This window comes from Centrocercus urophasianus, unplaced genomic scaffold (genome assembly GCF_019232065.1).
Source record: "Centrocercus urophasianus isolate 14NV4802_14NV808 unplaced genomic scaffold, USGS_Curo_1.0 seq_11, whole genome shotgun sequence".
Lineage (NCBI taxonomy): Eukaryota > Metazoa > Chordata > Aves > Galliformes > Phasianidae > Centrocercus > Centrocercus urophasianus.
Window position 1 is genome coordinate 69,578,276 of NW_024884253.1, and position 12,822 is coordinate 69,591,097.

The 12,822-nt window shown below is 34.3% G+C and overlaps 1 protein-coding gene across 1 annotated transcript in view; it reads right to left on the reverse strand.

Moving 5' to 3' along the window:
- The window catches only part of DNAH5 (dynein axonemal heavy chain 5), a 104,220-nt gene that overhangs the window by 58,048 nt on the left and 33,350 nt on the right, over positions 1 to 12,822 (reverse strand). The window contains exons 27-39 of the mRNA XM_042839650.1: positions 12,328 to 12,566; positions 11,404 to 11,644; positions 10,714 to 10,913; positions 10,009 to 10,162; positions 9,197 to 9,360; positions 8,396 to 8,552; positions 7,509 to 7,721; positions 6,586 to 6,810; positions 5,220 to 5,392; positions 4,018 to 4,196; positions 2,950 to 3,137; positions 914 to 1,108; positions 453 to 587 (exon numbers count right to left, since the gene is read on the reverse strand). Of these exons, the coding sequence (XP_042695584.1) occupies positions 453 to 587; positions 914 to 1,108; positions 2,950 to 3,137; positions 4,018 to 4,196; positions 5,220 to 5,392; positions 6,586 to 6,810; positions 7,509 to 7,721; positions 8,396 to 8,552; positions 9,197 to 9,360; positions 10,009 to 10,162; positions 10,714 to 10,913; positions 11,404 to 11,644; positions 12,328 to 12,566 (2,463 nt within the window). The remainder of the gene's footprint in view (positions 1 to 452; positions 588 to 913; positions 1,109 to 2,949; positions 3,138 to 4,017; positions 4,197 to 5,219; positions 5,393 to 6,585; positions 6,811 to 7,508; positions 7,722 to 8,395; positions 8,553 to 9,196; positions 9,361 to 10,008; positions 10,163 to 10,713; positions 10,914 to 11,403; positions 11,645 to 12,327; positions 12,567 to 12,822) is intronic.

A 12,822-nucleotide genomic window follows, 5' to 3' on the forward strand; every position in this document is an offset into this window, starting at 1 on the left:
TAAGGAACCACCTATGGTAACCCTCCAAGTGGTAGACATACTAGCAGAACACAATAGAATGAGATCATGACTCTTCCAATAATCAAAAGTTATTGAAAAGAGATTTCATTAACAATTTAAATCAGATGAAATGGTACTCATTAGTACAAACAACATTATTTTAAAATAATGATTAAATACAAGAAGCAGAAAACATTAGGCCAAAAGTTCCATAGAGGCTCTTGTATACTCCTATTTGGTAATGTATTTCTGAAGGTGCAGTGGAAATACGTTTATTACAAAAAATCTGAACAGGCCAAGTTATACAGGGAATGCAACATCTCCAAGATAGCATCAGAGTAAAAGGCCATAGGCAATATTCCACTGAACACCTCAACAGATTTAAACTGTTTCCCAAAAATAAGTGGCTCTGAAGTACAGGCTAGTTAATTTACCAGATCCTCAGAGCTTACCAGTTTAGACAGGTTCATGTCTCTCAGCACACGCATAACTATGGTAGATTCAGTATCTGTAGGATTTGCTCTTTTTGCTGCTCCTAATGTGCGTAGCACTGACAATATATTCCGTAAGCCAAAATCATAATGCACCTAGAAGATACAGAAAGTTTGGGAAAATATTCTCCTAGTTTGTAGGGATGAAACAATTCATTTTTTTATCATTTAAGGTATAAGAAGTGATACATGCAGCACAAATGTCTCCTAACATCTGCTGTGGGTTACTCACAACAGATTCTCAGCACCACACAGTCACTCCTTTAGGGGGATGTCAAAAAGAACTGGAATGCTAAAAGTGAGAAAATTTTAAGGTTGAGATAAAGGCATATTAATAGGTAAATACACAAATTAATACTAATAATTTGTGTCACTATTTATAATTTTTCCTAAAGATAATTCTTTCCTCAAATGAAAATCACCTGCTTTGATAGCTGTTCTTCACAGAGCTTGTACAATGTAAAGAATTTCCTTGCCAACACAACATTAGCAATAAAACCACAACTAGCCAACTTGACACGAATTATAATTTGACGATCAGGAACCATCATGGCCACTGAACGGAAGTTGATCTTCAAGTTTTCAGGAAGTTCTTGCCGTCCAGCATATCCTGGATTCTGGAGAAAATAACAATTTTTGAAGTTAATTGCATCTTGCACAAGTTGAAGAAACAACAAAGGAATGTATTATCTGATTAGACAATGGGTGTCCAACATTTTGGCTTACCTGGGCTGCATTGAGAGAAGAGTAATTGTCCTGGTCCGCATATAAAATATATAAAAGTTAATGTATATAAATAATGAAAATTATTTCATTTTTTATATTTTTACAAAAACATTTTATTTTAAAAGAAGGAAAGAAAAAATATAAAACTAGTGGAATACTTGACCTTGTTTTTGCAAAACTAATGCATCAGTGTCTGGTTTGATGGAAGTGGTTGCAATTATCAGTAAATTCTCAAGGTTCTCATCAGAGATTTTTGATCTAACATTTATTTTTGTGCTTCATCTTTGAAAACAGTTCATAAATGGATGTGCTGCCAAAAAGTGATTACATGAATAAGATATGATTGAAGTGAGGGGTATTTTTCTCTGGTAAGAGAGGCCTTACAAAAGTCTGGTAAAGAGACATTATCAAATTTTTCTTTGAGTTGAATGTCTGACTGCAACTTTATACATTTCATTTGAAAATTTGAAGGTAATGTATTTATGTTAACTGAAACTGGAGTTGCAAATATACCAAAAAATTGATGATTTTTTTTTTTTTTTTTTCAGATTTGTTTACCAAAACAGAAAGCACAGCTACATATTTTCTACTGTACAAAGGACAGTCTTCGATTTTCATGTTCTGGGATAAATTTTCCTTTTGATTCCATAAATGACTTGATTTCATTTTGCAAATCACAAAATCTTTTTTTTTTTTTTCTTTTCTTATACCTTTACTTCGCCACCTTGCTTCAGCAAAGTAAAGGATGTCCCCATGATCAGCTTCCAAACTTTTAAGGATCTCCTGAAATAGGCAGTGATTTAACCCCTTGGACTTCATGAAATTCACAGATTTGATGACAATTTGCAGAAACGTTAATCCAATACACGTTGCAAAACTATTTAAAATCATATTTTATACTTCCTCTGAGCTTTTGAAGATGTAAGAGTACTCTGGATGTTTCTTCCACAGTGAATGTGTTAACTTATTAAATTACATTAAGAAATGACAGAAGCCCAAGTTTAATGATTAAATAAAAAAACTTACACATCTGCTTAACAACAAAAAACACGTGTCTGCACAGGTGTAGATGTTACTGAAATATTATTATTGCTAACCACTGTGTTTTATTTGTCAAAGTCATGAAAAATATCACAGAAGAAGTTTACAACCTTGCGCGGTCACATTACTGGTTGTCCAGGGCCGCAGGAGACAGCCAGTGGGCTGTGGGTTGGACACACTTAGATTAAACAAAAGTCACTTTCAAGCTTTAAATTACATGGAAAAAGTGAATTATCAGGCAGATTGACCATCATATCCCTACAGCATTTTAGTCACTTTATATCCACAAGGTATGAAAGATGTTATACCCAAACACTCCAAATCCAGATTTTACATGTCTTACAAGTCCTGTTTTGACTGGTTATTTCCAACTAAATCTCTATGGTCATTTTTCTACATTTGTAATAATATGCATATTTCGGTAACACAAATGTAGCATTCAGAAGTTATGGGACACTTGGATAACTTGCCTTTATAAGAATGGCTACTGTAGCAAATCAATTTCTTAACTGAAGATGTTTGATGTCAGTGAGAAAAGACTGAGTAAACCGTCTTTGTTGTAATACTTACTCCTCAAATTGTCACTGAGTACAAAGAGCTGACTGACAGAGTTAGAAAGTGCAGGTAACATACCAGTTTAGAAACAATCATACAATTATCACTGGTGTTTACAAACCTACTGAATACGTACCATAGTAAGAAAGATGCCAAATTCCGGGTTCATTTCCACATTATCTCCATCAGTGAAAACAAAGCTTTTCTTACGCTCTTTCTTGCATGTCAACACAATTGCAATTTGCTGTGCAGCTACTGATAGTACTGGTAAATCAATACGATTGAATTCATCAAAGCAACCCCAGGAGCCAGATTGAGCAAGACCTTCAAAGAAAAGAGCAACTAAGTATTTGTCCAGAATGTTGGTAATCCTTTTTTCCTGAGCTCCTCTGCTTAGGAAAAAAAAATTCTGTTGAGACATTGGGAAAAGGAAAAGCAAGAATATACAAATTTTCAAAAACCTATAAACCCTTCTTGGACACAATATGATTAGATCTCTGCTTCTTCTATCAGTACCTTCAACATTTTCCTGTTCCTCTGTACCCAAAGAAAATCCCTGTAATAAATCTTTGAAAATATGACAGGATATCAATAGCTTATTTTTCAGATTAAAATAAACAGCAAAGTCAGTTTCATTCAGAAAAAAAGCTGAGGGTCATTCTGTGCCAATGTTCCATTGTTCCTCAGGTATTATCAGGAGGGGGGAATCATCATCAAAATTGCAACAAGAAAACAGTCAAGGACCTCCACATGATCTCTAACATGTCATCTGCAATCACTGATGGATATCACCTTCTGGTGCCTTCTTGTATCTATCTACCATCCGTAAGGTATGCCAAGACTTGGTTTAAACATATATACTGCTACTCATTCATTTCTTTCAAATGACAAGAACTTTGACATTTGTAAGGAGAAAAAAAAAACTGAAATAAGAAATCAACACATTCTATTAGTACACAGCTTTTTCTTTTTGTATTGATAGTCCTCCTTGATTATTTTAAACATATTTATATATCATTTCATAAGCTGTCTAATCTTTTCAGACTTTTCTATTTCTTGGAGTGTTGCAATGGTATTTTACATTAACAAGGTATTCATCACTTGCAGTTATTAAAAGGCAGAGAATTAACTGCTGATTACATGTTGATCTTGATTTATAAAGCCATTCTCTGAGCACTTGTAACTCATATAGTCCACATCTTACCTTTGAAGATCCTCCCAAGTCCTCGGAAATCCATTTGATCTGAACAGTTGAAGACAACTACATATTTACCAAGGCACCGTCCCATATCTTTGATGGTTTCAGTTTTTCCAGTTCCTGCAGGCCCCACAGGTGCTCCACCCATATTCATGCCTAAAGCTTGAGCCAGAGTGATGTAACATCTAGAAGGAAACAAGCAATTATTACCTAAAGGACTGAAACATATGGTTTTCTGTACAGTGCCAGAGGCTCTTACTCAAGTGTGTCATATGAGGAAGGCTTTGTTGATGGAGATGAGGAAGTGCAAAAATGCATGTGAATATGATTTAAATCAATCAGAAGAAAAACCATGATGTGAGTAGTATTACGATTAGTCTCCTCAAATATAAAGTGGAATATGCAGAATGAAAGAAAAAATTACAGAAAATCTCCATAATCCATTTGGATAGCTTAGTTCCTAGGTTACTCAAGATGATGCAGCTCTTAACTATGTTATACTGTGGAGTACAATAATGACAGAGAGCTATTTTTGTTTTGCTATCCATCTTTAAAATTTGATCATACAATGCATCTCATTTTCACAAACAAAACCTATGTGATGTAACAAAACATGTTCTATCAATTATATATAAATAGAAGCTCTAGAATTTGCTATGTCATTTAAAAATATTTTCTTCAAATCTCTTATTTTGTTACTGTTTATTTATAAATCAGTTTGTGTTATTAGTTAGATGAGTGGATCTTTCCTTTAATGGTCTTGCAATTACTGCTACATCCTTCTAGATCAAAAACTGCAATATACTGCAGCTGAATGAAATTAATTTCCCTGTTTATTCTTACTCAGCTATTACCATTAGCTTGCTTGTAAACACACACCTTTGTCCTCTATCTGAATATTGTATCTGTTGGATGTATCTGACCCACAGTTTTATTAGTATACATGAGGATCATAGTGTCATGCATCATATGCATGGGAAACATAAGCTTGTGGCAGAAATAAACCTTATTATACATATAAACAGAAATATTCCTTATTATACAACACAGAAACAAAAATATTAATGCAAATTTATTGGCTTCAGTAAGACTGTGATGGATAAACTCTGCAGAAATCCATTTTGCATCCAGAAAGTATGACTGAGTAGCTCATGTAAAAGACCAGATTTGGAGTCAAAGGAAAAAGGAATAAAATCAGTTTTTGTCACCTGTCTGTAAGTGGTGTGATGACAAGCCTGTCAGTACAGCCCAAGAATTCATTCTGGTATGTGAAACCCACATCAGTGATATTAATCATCATTTTATCATCATCTTCATTAAAATAAAATCTACACTGTTTCAGCCACTCAAAGTCTGTAGGACTCTTAATATGCATGCAAACCTTAAAAAAGAAAAAGAGGAAAAAGACAAGACTGGTGCAACATTTACTCTTGCATTTGTGTTATCTAAGTAGTATGTAAAGGTAGCACTACAAGCACATTGGAAGGCAAAGTATATCCTAGTAACACAAGAATTGTGGAGACCTTACTTTGATTATTACCACAAACATTCTTGAAGTGTTACTGCTGTCTCTGAAACTATGCTAAAAGCAAAGGAAATAGCCAAGTACAAATCTACAGTTCAACTCACACAATCAATCTTCAACTCTATCATTCTATTTTTACATCTGAGGAAATATAATATGACTTGCCGCTTTATGTAAAAACACCAAAGTCATTCTGTATGCAAAATGGAAGAAAATGGTATTTCAAGACAATGAGATGCTGTGAAGACATTAGTCAAGAAATTCAACAGAGCTGGAAGGTGTTCAAAATTGACCAACTGTAAAGTAACTAAAAATGATACTTTTCATAAGATCGCTGTTAAGATGATTTGAAGTCGAAACAACGGGTCCTATTTTGGCACCTACCTATCAGCAGTGGGTAAAAAAAAAAAAAATCAGTAATCCCTTCCTCAGACAACATAATTTCAGTCAAATCCAGAGCTTCCTATAGAGAAAAGGCATGCCAGTCTAGATTTTGAATGTTTAAGGAGCAAATGCCTTCATTTTCCTAATTTTAGTATCCTGTGGCAGCATAAAAAGGTGTGAAGTGAATAAATAAATCCCTAAGTAATAAGATATTCTATTGAAACTAGAACAGAGATGACAGCAGCTTCAACCAACTTTAAGCCTTCTTCTGTTATTATAACACTACCTATTCTGTTTATTCCTTCAGAATCACAATGTAGCCCACATAAAGGATGATTACTTTCAACACAGTATACAAGAAATTTTTTTAACTGACCACACAACAGCAGCATCTAACTTAGATTGGCCAACACAGAACATCATAAAATTCTTCTATTGCTGGGGCAGACCACAACACAAAATTTCCTATAGAGAAGCTGTGACATGGATTGAATAAACTCCAACATTTCTGTAAGACTCAAGTCACAACATCATTACAGTCCTTACAGAAATTATTTGGCTTAACAGGCAGGCATTCATATGTCACAGCTGTGCTGCCTACTTGACATTTCATACTGTTTTACATGGCTACCACCTCACAACCCAGTACATTTTTCAGTACTTACCAGACCATCGAAGATGTCCCTCTGATGCACGTGAATAGTGATTAATGTCTCATATTTAATTCGTTCGACTGGGTTAAGGTCTTTTGTCGTCATATCTATCAATGTGTTTAGAAGATCCAGGAAAAACTGGTTTGTCTTTCGCATAATTTTTTTATCATACCTGGCATTAGTCAAAGCTTCCTCTGAGTCTCTTGTCCAAATCATTTGGATCCCCAACAACCCAACCTTAGGAAATATAAAATGGTATGTTTCATCTTTTCACTTTCCTCTTAAATGAACATTCACAGACACAGATAGTAACAAGAAGAAATCGTTCTATTTGAATAAAATTATTTTTCCATGCTTCCTTTTAAAAGTCACAGAATCCACGCATTTAAAAGTTCCAACTCCATTTATAAACATCTATACAAGCCTGCAGTTCAGCCTCAGAGACACAGCCTATCAAGCAACGGCAATACAACTGTTCAATATAATTTACATCATAATATATAATAGCCAATAGGTTATCAGAACAATTAATGTTTCAATTTAAAATATTTCTTTAGTAATTCAATAACTTTTAGTTCCTTCTCTAATCATGTTCCTGATCACAAGTGAAGAAGCTTTTCCTGAATTTATAAACAAACATACAACCCTACCACTTGTCCCTTAGTAGTTATTAAGTGTGAAAAGAAGTAGCATTAGCTCTATTGCATTAATTTACTGTACTCAGCTTTTTTTTTTTTTTTTTTAAATCAGGAGCTTCAGCGTAAGTTTTAATCTTTTGTTTTCAGATATCTAAATTGGAATTCAAAAGATTGCACTGATTAATTTATATGTCAGTTTTGCATCCAGCTGCAATCTTAATTTCAAAGAGAAGAAAATCCCACCAATGTACAAATCTATATATGAGCAATTTTTCATTGATATAACAGTGATTTTACCTGGGCTGGGTAGGTAGAAAGAAATTCAATCAGTTGGAAACTAGTTTCCTGGATATGCATAGCTGCCTGGCGAATAACATGGTGCAGTGACAGCTGGGACTCCTTCAACAGAGAATTGAGCCAAACTTCCACATTACCTTCAGCCATTACAGGTCTACTCAGCTCAACAGTCTCACCCTCTCGCGAACTAATTGACAATATACAATCATATATCTAATAAAAGCAAGAAAAAAACAATTTGTGATTAATAGACTGATTATTACGTCTATTACAACTGGTTTTCATGCTAGCATTTCATTAAATTTATTTAGATACATACAAAATTATACCAATCTATTAAGCAAAATGTGAACACAATAAAACCGTTGCTTTAAGTATGAATAAAGGCTTTAAACAAAACATTGCCATCTAAAGGAGACAAACCTCAGTACACTGCTAACACTCAAATTTCACTTCATTTCAATGAAGACACTCATTTTCCAGTAAGAAGAGAAGGAAACCTCTCCCTATTAGTGCATATCCTAACAAAAGTTGCAGACTTAAAATAAAAAACAATGGAAATATGGAAGTTAAGGAACATGGACAACCAAAAGAATTTCATGCATGGGGAGGTAGCAAATGTCTAAGGAAATACGTAAATACACAGGTAAAAGAAAACCTGTACTGCAATCTATTCTTTTCATACAGCGTAAGAAAATTGTTCTTCAAACAACATTTTTCCAGGCAATCTAAGCATACAAATATGTTTATAAAACATCCTCTCTGGTGAGCTTCTGATTCTAGCCTATATTAAGCCACAGAAGACAAATCAGCTTGCTATTTAGCAGATATCATGCATTGTTTAACAATCTGAAAGAATGCAACTTCAAGGTTTGGGGAGTACACACCCTTTCATGGAACTTGACAGTTTTAATGTTGTCAAAGACATTCAGCAGATGTGCTTGTATAGTGTGAGAATCTGATGCCTGGCCAAGAATTTCTAATAGGGCAGGATCTGATACAAAGAAGAATCGTGGAAATAGGAGGCGCTTCTTCTCCAGGTACCTGCATTTAAAAATATTTGTTAGGAGGAGAAGGAGTAGATAGAAAATGAATTAGGTTACTTTATACATCCTTTTCTTTTTAAATGTGGTATTTCTCACTATGCATTATTGCTTTTATTTTTTTAATTTGTGGTAGCAATAACAATTCTTATCCATCATACCTCCATTTTAAGCACCTGCTTGAAGACTACTCTTTTAGTACCAGAAATAATTTCACTGAAACCTCTGCTGCTTTCTATAATGTAAACACTACTAAAATGAAAAGAAATTATTATGAAGCTAGTGTTTTTAATTTAGGTCAGTTACTTGCTGCTTAGTTGTCTTATTCTGAATTTCTCCTAGACCTGAGAAGGATCTGGAAAGATATTCAAACTTAGACTGCCTGCTGGATTGAAACCAGACACAAACAGCTTTGATGTCATCAGAGAAAGACAGTGACAGCTTAGTCACTAATCAAATACTTAGCAGTAAGTTACTGGCAGTATCTTTGGAAGACTTGCATCAGCCTGCTACCTTGTTTACTAAGTTCAACTGAATTCATAGCGAAATAAAAACAGGATCTTTATGAAGTCCATGGGACTTGATCTTTTGCTAGTTACACAATTTACAAACATTCCCTTGAGACTGATATTGTAGTAATCTTACCCGGTGAGTGATTTCTGACAGATTTCAAGCTGTTCTAGTAAATGTGGTAGTAACTGTCCCATGATTTCATCTCCAATGCAGCACTGAACAACATTAGGTGCTTCATGAGCTCTAGTCATGATCCTTACCCAGGATTTATCAATGTTAGAGAAACGCTTTGCTTCCTGTTTAAATATAGAGAGGTGAAGAAATGGAGGAAGGAAAAAAAAAAAAAAAGAAAAGGAAAAATGAACCTTCTGGAAGAATTGGCACCAGTAATTCTCTCACAAGTAATCACAAGACTCCAGTCCTAAAGATTTTTCAGCTTAGAAAAATAAATCTGCTTGCATAATAGAATTTATTTTATACTTCACTGACAAACCTGATATCCACTTTCAAACATTCTTAGAGAAAAACACAGAAAATGTCTTATTCTGGAGAAAGCACGCACCAAATTTGAAGATTTTTTCTAAAAACTACATTAATTTTAATTCAAAAAGCAATGTAGAAAAGTTTAAAATTCCTAGCAAAACTGCAAGTAGTACTGGGCTAGTGACAAATATTACTAGATTAACCTAATACTAGTACTAGGCACAACACTTACACAAGTACTGGTTAATAATTTAACAGTCTAGAAATAAAGAGATCACCTTAAGGACCTTTTATTATTCTTTCTAAGGCAATCTTTTGGTAGGAATTTGTTACCTAATGTCTTACTAAGTCTAATTTTGCTAACCATTAAGACAGTGAAGCATGTTACTTCATTCATTATGACATCATAGTTACGTTTTATTCTTTAGAAGCTCAAACTGAAAAAATGCAGATCTGAAAACCTTTGGAAGCTGCTTTGCTATGTCACCACCAACAAAAACAGCTTCTAAATAAATCCACAAGTTCTGCACAGTTATCCAGTTCTCAATGATATCTGTTGTGTTGGAAAGATAGTGCACCCATTTCTGAATCTGTGTCTTGAAGGGCGTGTTGTATCTAAAATAAACAAAAGCAATTTGTTTTAATTTAAGAAGGAAACAAGTCTCTTAGAAGCCAGCACAGTCCTCAAACATAACAAGGAGGAATATTCTTGCCATTTTTATTTTTGTCAGGATCTGTGTTCCTTGTTTCAGCAAGGGGCTTTGACTTTCCGCACAAGGTAATATGTAGATCATGTTAATAGGGATTTTCAGTACCCTCAGAAAAAAATCTTTGTAAAAGAGGAGGTTGCCTCACTGGGGCAAAATAGCAATGCCTGTAATCCCAACAGGACCCCTGCCACAACAGGACAGTGCTCCCTTTTATGTCTGTCTCCACTCTTGCATCCACGGAAACTGTTCAACTAATTAGTCAGGAAATCTGAATAATCATTTCAAAATATTTTAATGCAGGAATATCGACAATGAGAAGTAGCCCATGAACAGCTCAAGGACAAGAAAGCTTTTAGTTTTTATCTAGATGTTTACTTTCCTTCCCCTTTGTGAAATAAAGCCTCTTGCTTGTATTTATAACTCACACATACAAGTAGACTCTGCTCTTCTTGTTACCTGTTATTCATGAGAGAGCCAAGAATCATCAAGCTGTCCTCCATAGTAGCAATTGTTTCTGATATGCTGTCTCCTCTTAAAAGAAGTTCCCCACGGGTTTTAAAGTTTGCAAAGACAAATGTTCTGTTGTCCCATTCAGCTATCACTTGTTTTAACTTCTGTTCAATGTCTCTTTCCTTCACAGCACTTATGCAGATATCCTTTTAAATAAAAAGAATGTCAAAACAAGTTATAAACCATTCAGTTCTTTGGCATCCGAATACAACTGTTATTTCCTTTAACCCTAGTTAGGCTGAAGAGCAACTATTTAAGCGGAGACCCCTTCCAACCCAAGCTATTCTATGATTCTAAGTGGGAAGATCTAAAGACATGAGAACACCATAGCTAATAATCCATGTATCAGTTCACAATATGGTAAAGTTAGTGTGGCTACTAGAATGATATAATGATTATTTTCATACCTCTAATATTGTAAAACATCCTCATTAATGAATTAATTGTGAGCCACACAATATGTTTTATACAGGGTTTACACTACAATATGCGTCATTATTTTACACAGAAAACTTTACTGACTGCATATTTCTATGCTCTTTCTTTGCAGTGTTTTCCCTCTTAATACTGCTACTCAGATATCTTTCTGACCACATTGTTTAGTTTCATGCATCCATTTCTCTTCCCTCTAAATACCTCTATTTCCTCCTTATATTTGAGGAGAGGAGCCTCCATAAAATTCTTCAGTCTCAGTGTTTCACCTTCTACAACAAAGTTGTGTTCAGTGAGTTCTGTTATCTGTTTCCAGTGCCGAGGCATCATTGCCTTACTTGACATGCGTTCCAGCAACGGGCAACATTCACAGAAGTCTTCAATAGTCTTCTTTAGGCCAAAAAAGGCCGGCCACTCCTTTACACCACGAGGAAGCTTATGGCATCTACATAAAAATAATCCAAGCTTTTTCACATATATTCAGATATCTCACTTCCCACTTAACCATCATACTGTTTTAACAGTAGATGACATATCAGGTTCATATCAGGTTCAGGTATTTTGAGGATTTTGTATGTAACTAAATCTGTTACCAAATTATTTCACTGACCAGTAACTGAATACTCACAGGCTTGAACTAAGGAGTGTATCTGCATAATTCTATTGAAGGTCCAAGTGAACCACCAGATACAATTGAATCACTTCATATCTTGATTTCATCTTTTGGTGAGGTTCATGATAAGGACTGCTCTATTCTCTTGCAAAAACTCTGTTCCTCTAGTTTTGTAGCAAATATATTCTAGCTACTTCAGGCATCTCAGGTAAATCTCTACCTCTCATGATTAATAATGTTAAAAGAAACAAGGTAAATTTCCTTTATGAACAAAAAAAACTGCATAAACTTTAACGTATGTTCAAATGAAGAGAAGAAAAAATATATATCCAAAGCTCTCTAAGGAGCAATAATCAAATAATCCTCATTATTTGGAGCATATTCTAGCTTTCTTAATTTAGGAAATTAGTAATGAATATATTTTTTCAATTAAAATTAATAGTGCTAACTATTACATTTAAGAAGTAAAAAAAAAAAATAAATTTAGCCATCTTCTCACAGAACCAGTTTCTCACCTGTTCTGAAATTCCATAAGTTCACCACTAATTTTTCCAACATCCAATTCTGACCAAAGAATATCACAGTACCCACTGACTGTGTCAAGAACACTATTATATAGATTATAGAGTTTCTGCAACAGATTCAGTTGCTTCTTTATTTCAAGTAGCTGAGGATATTGTGTAGCAGGCAAACCAAAAAGATCTTCTCCATCAGTGTAAGTAATGTATTTCCGAAAGAGATTATCAAATCGATTCTAAAGAGAGAGAGAGAAATGAAATGTATTTAAGTAACTAAATATTCAAAATCTGGCATTATGCTTAGAGGTGCATTGTGGAAAAAGGAGAACAACTAGAAGTCATCATTACAGGAACATAAATTAGCCCAGTATAATTAAATATTTGAAAAGGAGAACCAGACAGTATTTTGTTTTAAGGGAAGAAGAACAAACAGAAATGGGGAAAAATGCAGATGTGAAAAAGACACAATAATAAACACAAGAACAGTTTATA